Raw genomic sequence first — 19,693 nt, 5'->3', positions numbered from 1 at the left:
ATTTGATTTTTCCACTCTTTTCCCCTGTCTGTGGCTACTCTTCGTGCCTCCATGTTTGTGCATGTCAGCACCTCTTCTATTATATTATCAGACATGAGCATCTTCCATGCATCTATTGGGGAGACAGTACTAAACCCAGGTGCAAGCCCTGGCCGATTAATTCAGATTATTGTGGCTAGGGCTTTGACCCCACGTGTGCATCTAAGGGTTAAAGTAAAGAAGCAGCTTCATTATGACAACTGTGGTTTCAGTGTTGAAGTTAACCACCAGAGCCCAGAACGTAACATTAGTGAAGGTTATTGTGGCATCATCTTGACAGAAAACAGAACAAAAAGTCAGCAAACATCCAAAGACTGGAAGTTTGAAGTCTAGAATCCAAAATTCAAGTAGAACAGAAACGAATGTGCCGCAACCAGCGTCGAAACATACATCAAAACCTCCGAGTTCACTTTGCACGAGATAACTGAACAGGGAATACAAAAGAATATATTTAACTGTGTTGAATTCAGCGTTACTCGGCACAGTACATGAAAAATATATATAATGGAAAAAAAGAAACATATATAAACATCGTGACAATCATGTCCTCTGGGTCTGAGCTCTTCAGGCAAATTTCTAAACAGATTAGAAGTGATTACCACTTTTGCTGATTGCAAGCCCACCATGAGCTGATTTACTGATTGGCAGTGTAGACCTTGTAATCAGCGTGTGAACATCTCGTATTTTTGTTGTGCATTTGGTGAATTAAGCAGCTGGTTATGAGTTTGCTACCTGTTTTTCTTTTCTACCTCTAAGAAAAGAAACTTTCTTTTTCTCTTTTCTTCTAATGACCTGCACACTGAATATATGTATTGAGGATGGATGCTGTAAGTGAAACGCCTGTGTGTATACAGGAAGTAGGTGTGACAGCATAATAAATGGCTCCTGTATACAGTATAGTGAATTCAGGCCAAAAATAGGGATGCACAGAATGTAGCAGGCATAGTATTATAGAAAGTGAGAATGTGTATTTTGTTATTATACCCATGCTTCAGCGCTAAAGTGGAAAAAATAGGGTTGGGTGGAATGATGTCTATAAATCACGGTGTATTTGCAGGCCTCTGCACAACGACCCAAACAGCAGAACAAGCTGAGATTTTAAAGCATTGTCAAGGAAAAAAATAACAACACAATGACTAAGCACAACTTGAATCAGGTTGCGTTTCCTGATGAGGGCCCATCTGTGTTTACCGCCATTGTGCTAAACGTTTCCCCGTCTCGTCACTGAAAGAGACGATAAAGTTTTACAGCTTGTTGCTGAAGTTTCGAATCCTGAGGGCGCCGAGTGTTTCGCTGCGAAACGTTGGAAAATCTTAATCATGTGAATGTGAATCTTAGATCGCGCATAGATGTAGGCTTCCATCTGCCACTTTATTGCTTTTATGATTGCAACATCTTCATGATGACTAACAAATTCAGCAATTTAGATGCAGATATTTGTACGATTTGCATTGTTGCAACTGTGAATATTAGTCATTCGTGTCTTTATAAGATTTTCTGGTGATGTTAAAAGTGTAATGTAATAATAATTGTGATTTAAAACGAACAAACATAGCAATCGAAACACATTTATTGCCTTTGCTTCCTCTTGGACTATTGAGCCATTTAGAGTTTTCGTCTTTTACAAAGACATCAAGTCCGTTAACAAACATGTGCATGGGTGGAGGTCAGCGAATTCAAATCCACATTGCTGTTCTTTGTTTTGTTTTTCTGATTTACTTCCCTGTTTGGAAAAGTCACATTAGCATGTAGAACATTTCCATATTTGTCCAGGGTACTTCCTGTCTGCTTAGGAGTCAACTATATTTATAACAACAAAAAAGAAAAAAGAGAAATCAGGCTGACAAAGCCCTGCGGTTTTTAAATGTGTGCTGATCTGCACACATTTATGTGTGTGTGTTTCTCTGAACATGTGTGTAAATTTTAGCCCTTTTGTGTGAGGGAAGAAGAAACGCGGCAATTCTAGTATCTTAATTTCCTGTAAAAACTAAAGAGGATGAAAGCGTCTTCATATTACCGCCAAAACAAAGACACACAGTGGGGAAATTAAACAAACCCTCTCCAGCACAAGACACTGAGACAAGAAAAAGGAAGCTGGGTCTCTTCTAATTCAGCTGGCAGCTTGAGAAAAACTTTTCAGCCACATGTTTGAACATTTTATAAAGGAGCCAAGTTCGATTTATAGACACTGATAATTTGAAAGGTCTCGGGCAGGTTATTCTCCTGCCCCTAAACATATAGATCTCACTGGGAGGTGAGGAGCTTTCAGCTTTTGACACCTTCAACATTTTTCTCTCCTCTTTAATTTTTTTGTCTTTCAAGCCGGGGTAAATGCACTTCAGATCTGCCAGATTCTCACTGGCTGAGAGTGTAAAGGTTTTGAGTCAGTGTTTAATGGTGATTGTTCTGCATGTTTGTGCGTCTGTGTGTGTGTTTGTACAGGAGAGAGATCAGTGAGGAGAGTAGAGTGAGTTTTCTTGACAGGCCCGTCCCCCGAGTGTGTCATTTCAACAGCATAGTCCGCATTGATGCTTACACACACATAAAAAAAAAAAAAAATCACACACATACATGCAACAGCACTCGAATATACCACACACACACACATACACACACACACAACAACTCTCTCATTAACTTGTATTTGACGTGGTATCAGAGCAGTGCCAACAGCACACACGCATCAGTACACTACCAAAGCTCATTATCAGTGCAGACTGGGTGTTTGTGTGAGTGCGCTTGCCTTTGTGTGGATTTGTGTGAACAAGCTTGAGTGTGTAATTGCATCTATCTAGAATATCTGTCTGTTAACTTAACTTGCAGGGCTTCATGGCTGCTTATACTGTCTGTGCCTACGTGCATACAGTACAACCTTCCTCACCAACCATATTATATGTTGCAGCTATCACTTTCACATAGATTAAACGCTATGCTATTCTCAGTATGAGTAAGTAATGTGGAGAACGGCCCAGCATAGCCAGCTACATTGCTACTGAGGCTACGTCCACACGTACCCGGGTATTTTTGAAAACTCAGATTTTTCTATGCGTTTGCAGCTTTCGTCCACACGTAAACTGCGTTTTTGGTCACTGAAAACAGAGTTTTTAAAAACTCCGGCCAGGGTGGATATTTTTGAAAACTCAGTTTTTGCATTTACGTGTGGACAAGAAAAACGCAGAAAACGCAGCGTCAAAGATGTGCGCCTTTTTTGACGTCACACTGTGCGCCACGTTATTGTTTCGGTGAAATGAATTTCTACAACACTGTTACTGTTAATTGTTCTCTCTGCAGTGTTTAAATGCTTACATATACACACACAGTTACTGTCCCTCCACACATACGACTCGGTTCTGCTTCTATGCAGTGTTGCCAACTCCTCAGTAAGGAAAATCGCTATTGGCTGTCCTAAAAGTCACTAGAATTCGCCAAATGACGTCATCGCCTAATTTGCATAATTGGTCATTCTAATGTAATTAGAAAACCTACACTGTTGGAGAGAGAAATAACATCGTGGAAGAGACATAAAGTGAGTAAAAAACGTCCTAAATGCAGTTAGAATTTAATTAGAACTACAAATTAAATTTCTTTTAGCAATTATTGTTTTTTTAATGTCACAATTCCAACCCTGCTCCTTTATCTGGGCTTGGACCGGCAAAAGTGACCCGAAATTGGCACTCTGGTGGAGTTACTCTGTGTGTGAGAGTGTGTGTTTTATAAGTAGTTTTAGTTTTAAGTTAGACTCTTTTTCTCCAATCGATCTTTCTGAGTTAACTTCAATAATTACTTCCTCCAAACCATCAACGTGTCTTTTAGACCCCATTCCTACAAAACTGCTCAAAGAAGTCCTGCCATTGATTAATTCTTCGATCTTATATATGATCAACCTATCTCTAATAATCGGCTATGTACCACAGGCCTTCAAGGTGGCTGCAGTTAAACCTTTACTCAAAAAGCCATCTCTAGACCCAGCAGTCTTAACTAATTATAGGCCAATCTCCAACCTTCCTTTCATATCAAAAATCCTTGAAAGAGTAGTTGTCAAACAGCTAACAGATCATCTGCAGAGGAATGGTTTATTTGAAGAGTTTCAGTCAGGTTTCAGAGTTCATCACAGCACAGAAACAGCTTTAGTGAAGGTTACAAATGATCTTCTTATGGCCTCTGACAGTGGTCTCATCTCTGTGCTTGTCCTTCTTGACCTTAGTGCAGCGTTCGATACTGTTGACCATAATATCCTGTTAGAGCGATTAGAACATGCTGTAGGTATTACAGGTATTGCACTGCAGTGGTTTGTATCATATCTATCTAATAGACTCCAATTTGTGCATGTAAATGGAGAGTCCTCTAACCACTGAGGTTAATTATGGAGTTCCACAGGGTTCAGTGCTAGGACCAATTCTGTTTACATTATACATGCTTCCCCTAGGCAGCATCATTAGAAGACATAGCATACATTTTCACTGCTATGCAGATGACACCCAGCTCTATCTGTCCATAAAGCCAGATAACACACACCAATTAGTTAAACTGCAGGAATGTCTTAAAGACATAAAGACTTGGATGGCCACTAACTTTCTGCTTCTTAACTCAGATAAAACTGAGGTCATTGTACTCGGCGCTGAAAAGCTTAGAAATATGGTATCTAACCAGATTCTTACTCTGGATGGCATTACCTTGGCCTCCAGTAACACTGTGAGGAACCTTGGAGTCATTTTTGACCAGGATATGTCCTTCAACGCACATATTAAACAAATATGTAAGACTGCGTTCTTCCATTTGCGCAACATCTCTAAAATTAGAAATATCCTGTCTCAGAGTGACGCTGAAAAACTAGTTCATGCATTTATTACTTCCAGGCTGGACTACTGCAATTCATTATTATCAGGATGTCCAAAAAACTCACTGAAAAGCCTTCAGCTGATCCAAAATGCTGCAGCAAGAGTACTGACAGGGACTAGAAAGAGAGAGCATATTTCTCCTGTTTTGGCTTCCCTTCATTGGCTTCCTGTTAAATCCAGAATTGAATTCAAAATCCTGCTCCTCACATACAAGGTCTTAAATAATCAGGCCCCATCTTATCTTAATGACCTTGTAGTACCATATTACCCTATTAGAGCACTTCGCTCCCACTCTGCAGGCCTACTTGTTGTTCCTAGAGTATTTAAAAGTAGAATGGGAGGGAGAGCCTTCAGTTTTCAGGCCCCTCTTCTGTGGAACCAGCTTCCAGTTTGGATTCGGGAGACAGACACTATCTCTACTTTTAAGATTAGGCTTAAAACTTTCCTTTTTGCTAAAGCATATAGTTAGGGCTGGACCAGGTGACCCTGAATCCTCCCTTAGTTATGCTGCAATAGATGTAGGCTGCCGGGGGATTCCCATGATGCATTGAGTTTTTCCTTTCCAGTCACCTTTCTCACTCACTATGTGTTAACAGACCTCTCTGTATTGAATCATATCTGTTATTAATCTCTGTCTCTCTTCCACAGCATGTCTTTATCCTGTCTTCCTTCTCTCACCCCAACCGGTCGCAGCAGATGGCCGCCCCTCCCTGAGCCTGGTTCTGCCGGAGGTTTCTTCCTGTTAAAAGGGAGTTTTTCCTTCCCACTGTCGCCAAAGTGCTTGCTCATAGGGGGTCATATGATTGTTGGGCTTTTCTCTGTATCTATGAAGCGCCTTGAGGCGACATTTGTTGTGATTTGGCGCTATATAAATAAAATTGAATTGAATTGAATTGAAACCTTGTGATCCACAAAACAGCATAACAGTAAAAGAAGAACAGACTGCGTTACAGTCAGTGCGGGAGCAGCGGCTTTGCTCATGCGCGATTCATTTGCAGTTTGGACGCACAGGTGTGAACGTCTCCTGCCCTGATAGCAGCAGGGGAGGACTATCCTCCGCCCGTGAGCGCTTTGGCACGGGTGAGGTGCTCAAGGCAGCACCGCTGCTTGTTGAGAGTAAGAGCGATACGCGTTTTCACGTCAAAAAGTCGTCATAAATAAGTCTCCAATAATACCAGAGAAAGTCGCCAGATTTGTCACTAGTCGCTTTTTAGAAAAAAAGTCGCTGAAAACTCGCTAAATATAGCAAAGTCGCTAAGTTGGCAACACTGCTTCTATGCCCCAGCTTTGTTTACTATTTCCCACCGAGGCTTCTAGACTTCTGATTGGCCAACATTTCTGCACGGTTAGGAATATATCGCCACCTGTTGCTTTGGCATGTTCCTAGCAGCGTTTTCCTTCATTTCTGCCTTTACGTGTGGACGGGATTATTTTTTAAAACGAATACGGAAAATCTCAGTTTTCAAAAATACCCGTGTACGTGTGGACGTAGCCTAAGACACTTTGAAGTGTTGGCGTGGCGCTCGGTAACATCACCTCAGAACCACATTACTGGTTGATTCTTCTCTACATCACTGAGGCACTGAAGAAAGCTGAAAGCAGCCACTACTGATTTGTCCTGCAGCAACAAGTGTTCAGTGTCAGTTTTAGCTCTTAGCTTTAACTTTTTCACCTTCTAACCTCTGATATACATACAGCAGACCTTTGTAGGACTTCGAGCACCATGGTCTGTAAGCCAGGTTTGCAAAGTCATCCTAGTACATCACTGTAATGCCAGCCCACATCAGATCACCAAGCAACAGCCCAATTTTATAAATGACATGCTATTTGTGCAACTGCACGCCACTTTGCAACTTGCTCAACTTCCTTCATGCAGTCAGTCATAGTTTGTCTAAATGTGCATCTGTAGTTTCATAAAAATCCAAAAGATTAAACATAGAAAATATACACAGAACTAAAAGTAAAACTAGCTAAAAGCCAAAAAATGGTAAATTTTCATAATTATTACTTTTATTAATGAATTTTTAATGTCACAGTTGTTCTGCCTTCAGTCAGGTGCCCAGCTTTCCATGATTAATGCAGCTCTGGCTTCAGTGTTGTGCTAATTAATATTTTAAATATTTAAATAAAACATGTTTGGCAGGTTAATTAAATTCTAAATTGGCTGAAGATGTTAATAAGTAATGAGTGTTTGTCAGTCTTGCTTTATCAGCCATGTGATAGACTGGCGACCTGTCCAGGACGTACCCTGCCCCGACCCTATAACGCTGAACAGACCCCGTGTCCCCCGTGACTCTGAGCTCCATAACTGGTTGATTAAATGGATTAGTAACAAATAAATAATCGATTTTGTTTCTAAAAAGAAATAGGTGATTTCAAATGACGAAGCTACATAGATCTTATGATATCACTCTTTATTTTGCAGCTTTTATCTGTCCGGTTTGTTGTGGGTTTAAAACCCTCAGCTTTACTACAGTGGTGCACTCTTACTACACCCATCAAACAGGTTTCTAGAAAAAGCAGCAGTAAAAGCTGCAATAAACTCGGCACCAAACTGCAACCAAAGTGCTGACTTAAATCGCTAAAGACCCAGTCATTTCCTTCAGAAGATGGAGGATCTCAAAGGAGGTTTAAATTTATCAGGTGGCCAGAAACACGTCTCCCAGTGAATCGTAATGTTGTGTGTGTCTGCTGAATGTGGAAATAAACAGAGTCTAAAAAACAATGTTAATAATTGTCTAGCACTTGTTCGGTTTCTCTTAAACAGCAGAAAAAAAATCAATCTATGAAAGGCTGGGTTCAAAGGCTGCGTTTTTAAAAACGAAGCTAATTGTGTTAAGTGGAGTTTATCCTCTTTAAAATTTGCTGACTGTGGATTTTTAGAGGTATCACAAAGACGAAACCGAAACTATTCAGAAACAGCTGAAACAGGCACATCATGTGCAAATATAAGATAAGGATAAAACATGGTGTTTACAGTTAAGATTTCTATTCTCAAAAACAAACGATTACGGTGAAAGTGCCTGTAAACAATAACTTTAACAGTTGCATGCTGCTGCATTGGGCTGTGGTATCGTTATATGTGAAATGGCCCTCTGAGGCTCTGTCATCTCTCTGCTGGTAATCACAGTGTTATCCTCATTTCCTCCCTGACCCAGGAAGAGCCTGTCACCAGTGTTCAGGACTGATCCCTCCATTTACTCAGCCAGATAACTGTTGTTCCTGTAGTGCAGGAGAAGCTGCTCCAAAGGACAGACTGACAGTTTCAGAGCCTTGCAGGCCACATTAGGGAATATGTGGATAAATGCATAGAAATCTACATAGGGGGTAAACATGAATAATCCCATCGCACTGGAAAAATATTCCTGTCCACTTAAAACAATATAATCTCTGATTTGATCTCCACCAAACCTAAGAGGACAATCTCCCTCCATATCCCCATCGGCAACTTTTTAGCACCAACCTGGCAATATGACAATGAAAACAATCGTAATGTTGAGTAAAGCTGCAGATGTTAGCTGGTATTCTCAGTCTATTTGGCAGTAATGACAATACCCCACATTTATCTGTACTACAGTACTCATGGATCTAAGGGGGTGGTCTTCACACGACATACAGCCACTATAGGCGGGGTTAGCACAATGAGGAGAATACTATGAACCAAAGTTATGTAAGATTAATTTATATTCTAAAAAAACTAACAGAGAGAAAGAGAGAGAGAAATGACATTTACCAAAGAGTTGCAGATTATCAGGTCAGATAAAAAAGTAGGAAACTTTGATACTTTTAGAAAAAAAAATCATTTTTTACAAAGTAAAACTATCTTGCACCTGTGCTACATTACGGAGACCCGCAGGGGACATGGGAGAAAAAAAAATTAAGACGGACTTTTGCGAGATCTCGAATTAAGGTTTGTTTGTTTCTGTTTGTTTGTTTCTTGTTTGTTTCCCGAGTTTGTTTTGCAAGATCTCGCAAAACAAACTCGGGATCTAGCCGCATTCTTCCCGTTAGCTCGAAGCTAACGGGAGGTCTCAACCTCCCGTTAGCTTCGAGCTAACGGGAGGTCTCAACCTTCGAGCTAACGCGAGGTCGAGACCTACTACAGCCGGGAGGAACACCGCTTTCCCGGCACATCGTGCCTCGACCTCCCGGTCGGCTTCGAGCCAGCGTCCGAAGAATGCGGCTAAAACGTTTGCGAGATCCCGAGTTTGTTTTGCGAGATCTCGCAAAACAAACTCGGGAAACAAACAAGTCCGTCTTATTTTTTTTTCTCCCATGTCCCCTGCGGGGCTCCGTACTACATTGACTAGAATCCAGCAAAATAAATTTGGGGCATGCTGAAGGAGGGTTTCAATCTTGATATGTATAACCTCAAATGTGAGACTCACATGTATGGTGTCATATGGTGTCTAACTGAGAAATAACGCTGGGAAAAAGGAAAAAAAAAGTCTGAGAATCATTTTCTTACAGACGTCAGCAGTCATTTTTCTCCTTCTTATAGTGCTATTTAATTTTCTTTGTGATAGCCTCTATAAAATCCCCCTGAAAACTCCATGCCGACTCGCTTTGTGGTAGTTTGCAATTTTTGAGGGGCAGCATTGGAGGCAAAAGATGATGACAGGTTAACCTGCAGGATGACAGCCTTCCCTGCTTTCTTCAAAGCCACTGGATAAACCCAGACGTTAAAAATAAAGAAATAAAGAGTACCGCTCCTGCAGTGTTGATCTTTGAAAACTAGACACAATAAAAAATGTTGGAGATTGGCTGGACATGTGGAACATGTGTGTGTGACCCACCTGTAGGCTGCCGCAGAAGTGATAGATTGCAGGGTCTGTGTTAATGTGGTTGTCAATGGTGTTGGGGTTGCGTTCACGGTTTCTTTGGTAGGGGGTGGTGATGGAGGTGGTGGTCTGGACGGGGGACATGGGCTGCCACACCCCGACATCAGTTCCATTCCCGAAGGCCTGGATGGCGTTACCTACAAAGGGAAGAAAAGAAATGATTATAGGTTTCCTGTCCAGAAAACCAAATCCAGGTAAGTTAAGTTATTTCATGGCTCAAATGCACGATAATCCCCGTGTTAAAAGTAAAACTGTATTTTGCCCAAACCACAATTATAGGAGAGTTAGTGGGTACTTAAGTTTTGTTATCACTTCCCTCCATTATAAATTCACCACACCGTCAAAAACCTGAGTGCTGATGTGGCTATTTACCATTAGAGTCCATTAGCAACCCTATTAATAGCCTTCTATGGCTTTGATGTAAAACACACACACATGCATATACACACACATCAGAGGGAAGCTGAGCCTTACAGAGCTGCTGTTTGAACATAATGATATTCTTCCCTCCAACAGTGAATTATGACCCTGAAAACTGTGGTAAAGGAAGGAAGAGCTGATCTGCATAACTGCTCTTTAACCCCACTCAAATATTCATACTTACATGTGCAAAGACACGTGATTATGTCGGTATGATGAACAGCACGCGGTATTTTCATATTGCATGTTCAGGTTTGTTGGTTTCTGCAATTTTCTTTGACAAATCCAGCGTCAAAAATTAAAAACGCAGTTGTGAGACAAATTTATAGAAATATTAGTGTAAATTATGACTATAATCTGTGTTTAAAATCGATTGCATGCATAGAGCATCAATGCAGAAACGCTGTGTTGCTGTTAGAGGGGAGCTAAAAGAAAGTGCTGCAATTAAGTTTAAAATAAAATGTGTTTTATTAGCATAATAACCTATCAGTCTTTTCTTTATTTAGCTCTTATTGAGATATATCTGTGTCTTAAAAAAGATCCATCATAATTCGTTAATGATAAAAGATCTATATTTGAGAGTAAAAGCAGATTCATGGTTGCAGATTTATGTACCTTAAGGTTTACCTATACAATAACCTGCACCTGCAATAACTTGCAATGCATTAAATACATTAAAAAGGTCAGTCAACATTTGACATTAAAAACTTTTCACAAAGTCCTTAAATACACCCAGTTGGACTTGATAAATTCATTTGTGAAATGATGTAATGTAACACACAGTAATGTTTAGCATACATACATAAAGACAGATATTTTGTATTATAGTAAGAAAGCTCATACTGACTAATACATACATGCCTGGTGATTTGCCTTGTATCTGAATATGATGCTGACACCAGTCTATGTTGTTGCTTCTGGAGAAAATGAGGCTTTATTCTCTCCAGTAGGTCAGGAAACACTCGATTAAAGAGAATATGGAGACACATCCATAAGCAGTTTAAAGGAGGATCTAAAAACCAAGTGAACGTGTTTCAGCCTGCAGACCTGTAAATTTGCTGATTCAATTCCAGGCCTTTGTAGAGTGGCATCCTTTAGACCGGTTGTTTCTTTGCAGGACCAAAAGAGTACCAGCAGCCGTGTTAGCAAAATTAATTGGTGAAAACTGAAGAATGGCTGATATCGGATCTGAGAGAAACAATCCTCGTAGTCTTTTCTGAACACAGCAAGACAGCGTCCCCTAATTCCTGCTGACCCAAATCGACTCGTTTTCTTGTGCAAGACGAATGAGGGGGTCCTCGGTGTGTGCCTGGCATCTCAGATGTTCTCAAAATGTTTACCTCTGGCTACGTGCATTAGAAAAGTCTGGATTTTAAGGATATTTTATGGAATTTTATGCAATCAGATTTTGTTCTGATCTGTTTGAATAGTCCATGTAAAGAAAATGGTGAAAGTTAAATGACTTCGATTTAAACAGAGTTTCTTTGAAGCCACTGAACAAATCACGATCTTCCGCTCCTCTGCTCTTTCCGTTCCTTCCTCCTGAAAAACTGATTTCCAATTGAACTCCCCATGACCTAGAAAGAACCTTTGAGTTAGTTCCAGTCTGCAGATTTAATAAATGTGACTAGTAATCTCAAACTAAGCAAACCCAGAGGCTTCTTCACTTGATGTGCCAAAGTGAGCTCTGGTAAGAGAAAGATCTCTGACACAGACAAACAGCATAATGTTTTCATTAATGTAGATTCTATAGAACTTTATTGTGAAGGTCGTTGTACTTTTTTGTTTCGTTTAGTTTTATCAGTGTAGAAATCACATATAATGGCAGAAAAAAAAGGCTATGATTGTGTTTTATTTATTATTAGCTATAACAATAGACATGCCTTTTCTGTGTGTACCTTTCATTTTGTCAGTGACAATGCAAAACTATTATTCCCTCAACATATTTGTTTAACATTTCACAAGAGATGCGGTAGCTGAAGAAATTGGCTGGCATTAATTTTTGGAGATGCAATATTCAGCACAAAACAAGTAATTTTTGTCAATATCCTGCACCCCTGATGCGTGCGGCTCCGCTCGAGCGCGTGAATATTTAATTTTTCGCCGATGTGTGTGTATGCGATTGCCTAGCTTTGTGTCGAGGCAGCAGAAGGCTGATGGGGATATTGGAGGTGTTGATGGGCTCTTTTTTGTCTCTTCTGTGTCTCCTCACCTAAGGCCTAATTACAAAACACACTCACAGCACAGTGAGCGTGCGTGGAAAAACAGGTTACATGTCAAATTAAGGCACAGGACATCAGACCTGCATGTGTGCTCACTCCATTCCTTATTTTTAGATATACAATGTTTTGGAACCTGTGTTTTTTCCTCTCTGACATTTCCACTCATTTGAAGTGTTTTTGGCAAGGTGACGACTTTGACTAATTATTCAGCATGCTATTGTAGAAATAAATACAAACTTTGTTCAGAGATTTAAAAAAGGATTATTGATATTTCCTTAGTTTCTGTTGCAAAAGCTCACATACAAATATCTGTAAATATATCTACAGTTACAACAGTGGATGCGCATATTAAACATGACCACAGTTTTAAATATTGAGGTCAGTATTGGTCAGTACTGCTGCATCCTCGATGCATGAAGGAGCGTTTCTGCAGGTCCTTCCTCCCTGCAGCTGTCAGACTGTACAATCAGAACTGCTCCCAACAAACATAGATGTTTACATCAATGCTGTAACTGCAATAAGTTAGTTAATTAACCAATTCGCACTACAACCTGGTTTGCCTCTTACCTGTAATTATTTTTATTTAATTTAATAACTGTACAGTACTCTCTGTTTATAGTAACATTGTCCTTAATGTAAATATGTAAGAAAAATTGTGTATGTTTCTGTTCCGTGTCCTGTGTACTGTTTGTTTGTATATTTGTCTTTTTGGCTGCTGTTACAACCAAATTTCCCACTTGTGGGACAATTAAAGGATTATTCTATTCTATTCTATTCTATTCTATTCAGTAGGTGTATAAGTCAAATACTAAGGATTCAAGTTTTTTTCCACTTTAAAATCACACTAAGAGCAGATTTTCATAATATAGTCATTTTAAACATTAGTGCAAAAAGTAGCACTAAAACAGTTTCTTTCAGTCAGAAGATCAAGTGAGTGGCTGCACAAGGAAAAGGAACCAATGAGGATTTTGATGTGTGCATCATGCAAAGTCACTCTCGTGATTCTCAAAATTAGAAAACAACCAAAACTGAAAAACAAATTACAAGCTAATCTTCTCTAAAACATTATAAATGCAAATACAGCTAGGTGTTATGCAAATTATTTTTGCAAAATACCACATTTTAAGCATCGGAGCTGTTTGCTTACTAGCATTTGCAAAATAGCAACTAATCAATATTTGATCTTCTTATCTTGAATGAAAAATGAAACCTTTTTGTACTTATATGAAACAGCATGTGTAGCTTTCACTGTGAGTGAAAATGTCATCAGCACACTAACCAACACGAGCATATTATTCACTAAGGTGACACTGGGCAAGTTCACACTCGTACCTCTGACATTCACACACTACCGCACAATTTCTACGGTTTCACTTCACCTCCTACAGATTAAACTTCAAGAAGAGAAAGTATTATGTTAAGGGCAAAGCATCAATCCTTGACGTTATTTGCATAATAAACCTAAAGACACTGAGCCTTTGGCTTTCCTCAACACATTTGATACAAAGCAAATGGAAGTCCTGCTACTATTTACTCAGGATATATAAAAATGACTCTGTGGCATACCAAACAAAATCTATTCAGTACATTAGCTTTCAGATACTGTTGACTGTATGAGATTTATGTGGCCAGTTTGATGTCACCCGCTGGCTTTGGACTCCACGTTCTAAAGTTTCAGCATCAGCCTTTAATATGCACCCATGCTGTTTTTCTGAAGACAAAACTGTCCGCAGTGAGAACGTAGAGCGTTAAATTATCAGCTAAAGCTAGAAAGCAGGGTTGGTAAACATGTCGGCTAATTAGTGCAAAGTAACAAACTAAACAGGGAAATCAAAAAGAAATTCACAGACTTTTTGAGTGGGCTACACCACACAGAAAACCATATTATACCTGACACTGTGAGGAACCTTGGAGTCCTTTTTGACCAGGACATGTCCTTCAACGCACATATTAAACAAATATATAAGACTGCGTTCTTCCATTTGCGCAACATCTCTAAAATTAGAAATATCCTGTCTCAGAGTGACGCTGAAAAACTAGTTCATGCATTTATTACTTCCAGGCTGGACTACTGCAATTCATTATTATCAGGATGTCCAAAAAACTCACTGAAAAGCCTTCAGTTAATCCAAAATGCTGCAGCAAGAGTCCTGACAGGGACTAGAAAGAGAGAGCAGATTTCTCCTGTTTTGGCTTCCTGTTAAATCCAGAATTGAATTCAAAATCCTGCTCCTCACATACAAGGTCTTAAATAATCAGGCCCCATCTTATCTTAATGACCTTGTAGTACCATATCACCCTATTAGAGCACTTCACTCTCGCTCTGCAGGCCTACTTGTTGTTCCTAGAGTATTTAAAAGTAGAATGGGAGGGAGAGCCTTCAGTTTTCAGGCCCCTCTTCTGTGGAACCAGCTTCCAGTTTGGATTCGGGAGACAGACACTATCTCTACTTTTAAGATTAGGCTTCAAACTTCCCTTTTTGCTAAAGCATATAGTTAGGGCTGGACCAGGTGACCCTGAATCCTCCTTTAGTTATGCTGCAATAGATGTAGGCTGCCGGGGATTCCCATGATGCATTGAGTTTTTCCTTTCCAGTCACCTTTCTCACTCACCATGTGTTAACAGACCTCTCTGCATTGAATCATATCTGTTATTAACCTCTGTCTCTCTTCCACAGCATGTCTTTATCCTGTCTTCCTTCTCTCACCCCAACCGCTCGCAGCAGATGGCCCCGCCCCTCCCTGAGCCTGGTTCTGCCGGAAGTTTCTTCCTGTTAAAAGGGAGTTTTTCCTTCCCACTGTCGCCAAAGTGCTGCTCATAGGGGGTCATATGATTGTTGGGTTTTTCTCTGTATCTATGAAGCGCCTTGAGGCGACTTTTGTTGTGATTTGGCGCTATATAAATAAAATTGAATTGAATAACTTCATTAATAAAAAACAACTAAAACCACAAACACAAGACGTCCAGTTCAGTGACTCAAACAGGCAGAAATGATGACTAGTAAACAGCAAACAGCCACGTGCATGACACCAGTATCCAAATGAATGAGTCAAATTAAACCGGAAGCCTTTTTATATGCACTAAGTAGCAAATCCCTCTCAAATAAACCTTTCTAAAACACCATGACAAACAATGATTTAACCTTCATCAATGCAAACGGCAAGGTGCACTAGAACAAACATGATATCATCTTCCCACTGCAGCAGATATTGGTGTTAGTAGTATGAGTTTGCCTCATGCAGATGTCTACATTACCACTTTATCTCACTTTACATGTACACGGATTGTTGTAATACTAGAATTATGTTGGACGGCGTGACCTTTGCATATGCAGGAAACGGGGAGGAATTGCACTAAAAAAGCTTTGAATATATTAAAGTTGCAGTGTCTCCTTGAGAATATTAAAGCGGCGGATCCGAACCTGGGGGTGGGTCACACAATAACCGAGAAGCTGTATAAAAAAAATTACAGGATAGGAACGCAGAAGGAGGCGTGTGCTATAATCGACCTCGATACTCTGAAAGCTCACACAACAAAACATACACATTTAAGGAAGTCAGAAGCTTAGAAAGATACAAACCAATGTAATGCTCAAAAAGTTCTCTTTTCTGTCTTTTTGTCTAGTCTTTGTCCTTCCTCAAGTTACTTTCTAGCCATGACCCTGTAGCTGGTGTGTGTCAAGATCGTCAGAGTTGTCAGTTCCACTTACTGCTGAGCAAGCCTAATGAGAGCAGAAGGAGGGAGGGCATGAAAGGAGGGAGATGGAGACAAAGAGTTGGGATGAGCAGACAGAAGTGGGATGAAGCATGAGCTGGAGAACAAGGGAAAAAGAAAGGGTTGTAATGGGAAAAATAAGGGAGCAGTGAAGAAATTCGGGAGAACTGAGACTAATAATGAAGAGTCAGAGGAGGCGTACTCCTCCTCACTTTGAACTATGTTCAACTTCCCCAGCGAATAAAAGCAAATAGTAGATATAGAGGGTGTGTTTTAACCCACGTTAACCCCCTTTGATCTTGGAAATCTCACAATGACACTTGAACACACAAAATCGCGCCAGCACGCAGAAGCAAAGACTTACAATACGTTTCATGTCTCCCACGTGCACTAGCTGGGTGCAGACTCGCACGCGTGCACGCCGACTGCAGCAGCCCTTATTATCTAGAGCAGAGGAACCTTGTTAACCCTGACTGGTAAAAAGACAACGGAGTAGAGAAAACAAGACGGGGGAGGGGAAAAAGATAATAGAAGAGGAGAAGACGAACGAGAGCGTGAAAGAGAGAAGAGTTGGTGAAAACGAGGCTGCGTCTTGTTGGTGTTTTCTCATCTGCTAACTGCCATTCTGACAGAGGAAAATCAAACCGCCCACTCTGCTCGTGTAGAGCCGAACACCCGGCACCAACTCGTTCCCCTCATTGTGACTACAGCTCATTGTCTTCAATGCACACCGCTTTCTACAGCACACACCCACGCATGAACACCCTGCCCAATTGACTGCTTGCCACACGTGTCTCGTGGTTGATTGCTTCATCAATCGAATGCTGAATTTTTAATTAAGGTGACTGTACATCTCGACAGCTGCAAATAGATAGTGGTCAATCTGTGCTATGCTGCACAAAACTAATTCATCATTCAGACCAACTTTCACCCAGTGACAGGTTAAAGCTTGTACAACAGCAACGTGAACAAGATTTCAAAGAAGCTGCGAGTCGTGTTAACTCATTCAAATTGCCACTCGAGGCTTTTTTAGGAAAAAACAAAAAAGCGCTGTACATCAGGATCAAGCTGATGAATACAGAGGGAGCTTCAGCAGCTGATAAGACAGATATTCTCACTGGGAGTTGGCAGAGATTAGAAGAAGAACTGAAGGACAGTTAAATATTGAATTAATATCTACCCTGTGACCAGAAACACAGCTAATGGCAGCGTATGAGATGTGATTATAAAGTTACGCAATTCCGCCCAGGAAACATAACTTTCAAATCCTCCTGGTACACTGCTGAACCACGTCAACAATGGCTGCTATTTGTAAATGCCACTGACATAGTCCTGAAAAATGTACTTGTATGGGAATTTTAATGAACCTCCACTTCTCTTTCAAAGGAATCCCACTTTTATGCCGAGGCTCATTCACCAGTGATGATGAGAGCTAGGTTACCATCTACAACACAGTGGGAGTACCGTGTTTAGCATTTATAGAGTTCAACATTCGTATCTATCCAAATTTCAGCAGGTCAATAACTGACATGACAGCCGTCTGACGGACTGGCTACTTGTCAGGATGTACTCAGCCTCTTGCCCTGTTAGAGTTGGGATAGGTTCTTAACCCTTTAAAGCCGGTAGGAGCAGGCACGTAACTATTTTTAAAATCCCGGTAGCACTGCAACCACGTCAGCTAGCACAATAAATTTTTTTGCATATGAAATCGGAGGAGTTGTACTTACATCTTATGCCATCAGCTTGTCCACGGTCACAGTTTCCTTCCACATATAGCTTTGGAAAAACTGCATAAAAAGCGCTTGCAGCAACAAAAACATAATATTCCAGAAACACGCTTTGCCGATCCGATCAGCTGTTCATAACACTTCCTATGTCCATCAGCGTGAACTATCGCATGTCCGCCATGTCCTGCCCGAAACCGGAAGTGACGTCATTTTCGCGGAAATGTAGTTTTTTACCATCAGGGCCTCATGAGTCTATACTGGTGTTTTTAAAAGTTATGTTTGACTTTATGACTTTCTGTGTCATTTCTGGGATGCTTAGGACTCATATTGCACTGCTGGAAATAGTTTATTTTGATGCATATGCTGCTTTTTTGCAAATTTGCATTGTAATATTTATTTTCATTTTTCCTGCAGTATATAAAAATTGGTGTATTTCAAAAATAAAACCATGAAGACACTCAAAATAAATTTCCTGTGGTGGGAAACTATTTTGTGCAACTTTTTTGTATTTACAGTTTTGAGGGATAAGCCTCTTAAATTTCTCTAACTAGAAATATATGTTAAAACTTTCAATTTTTTTGTAGTTTATTGCAATTAATGTAATTACTATGCACTTAATGCATACATATTATTAAAATTTGGGCTATAATGGTTGTATTGATGTATAGCAACTTGAAATGCTCCCAAAAATGGCTCCACAGCATGTAAAAATATAATATAAGCTCTGGTGGACTTGGTTCTATGGTAGGTTTTAAAGGGTTAACCTACTCTGAACTATATAAGCAATGCAGAGAAACAACAACCAAGTTTTATTTTGATATATTTAATTTTTTTTCCAATCACATAAATAATAATTTGCAATTTGAACTGATTTTTGCTTGTCGACATAATTTAAACCAAAATGCCAATTAAAAGTGGCTTAAAGTAAAATTCCAGAGCGCAAGAAGAGCTGGAATCTTTAATAGGAGATTTATTTCAGGTATTTTATCAACACCTAACCCATGTCATACCAGCTACCACACATCAGAAGCTACATTAAACATACTTTATAACTAAAGCAGGAGATGGCAGCGACACTTTCTCATCAAAATCTTTGCTGATTAAATGAAAACATTTTCCAATTTTAAGTTCAGCTGATTGTTTTCACCTGTTTTCTGCTCCCTCCTGCTTCTTGTTGAGTTATTGTTCCTGCATTCCTCTCTCCTGAGTCAGCTGTTACGCTTCCCCTTATGATGCTGCCCTGCCTTGCTCTCCCTTTCTCTTGAAATACGGTGACACCATGAGGATAAACATTTGTTTAAGACTCTGCATTTTGAAGCCTCTGCATACCATGTCAGTTTTTTGGAATAAAAAGCTATTATGGTTAGTTGCATTATACCTATGACGGCACACTCAAGCAATGAAATATTACAATTTCACTCACAAAAACTGAAGCATAAAAGTGACAACAGCATCTAACAAGCTCTAAAAGGAACCACAGAATGGTCGAGTGGTTCGAGGAAGCCTAGCAGAGAGCTGCCACCTACACCTGCCTGGATCAAGACACCTGTAATCCAAAACCAACCACTCTCACAACTCAAGTGTCTAGAGGGATGGGTTTTAAAAACATCTACACACCATTAGGCCAAACCCATATTTTATAACCAGCTGTAAATGTGCTTTTTAATATTGCTAAGATGGGTATTTAACCTCCTAAGACCCGAGCTCTTCCACGGCATGCATTTTTAATTTCTCTATTTGGGACCCGATGAATGTAAAAACAAAGAATTACCAGATATTTTCTTTTTAACCTGATTTTTGTTTCTAAGATAAATTAGAGCCACATATGAGGACATTCGTTTAAAATTTCTATAGATCAGTGGCAGTAATGTCCTCGTAAGTGGATATCAGGC

At 40.0% G+C, this 19,693-nt stretch overlaps 1 protein-coding gene across 2 annotated transcripts in view; it reads right to left on the bottom strand.

Moving 5' to 3' along the window:
* gfra1a (gdnf family receptor alpha 1a) overlaps positions 1-19,693 on the bottom strand; it is a 125,549-nt gene that overhangs the window by 9,139 nt on the left and 96,717 nt on the right. For both annotated transcript variants that reach the window (XM_087849986.1, XM_087849985.1), the window contains one exon: positions 9,674-9,855. In XM_087849986.1, the coding sequence (XP_087706112.1) occupies positions 9,674-9,855 (182 nt within the window). The remainder of the gene's footprint in view (positions 1-9,673; positions 9,856-19,693) is intronic.

The sequence above is a fragment of the Neolamprologus brichardi genome, chromosome 13 (assembly GCF_056152115.1).
Source record: "Neolamprologus brichardi isolate AB-2024 chromosome 13, ASM5615211v1, whole genome shotgun sequence".
In the NCBI taxonomy this organism is placed as follows: Eukaryota; Metazoa; Chordata; class Actinopteri; order Cichliformes; family Cichlidae; genus Neolamprologus; species Neolamprologus brichardi.
The sequence above is the reverse complement of the archived record's forward strand: the minus strand, read 5'-3'. Positions and strand labels throughout refer to the sequence as shown.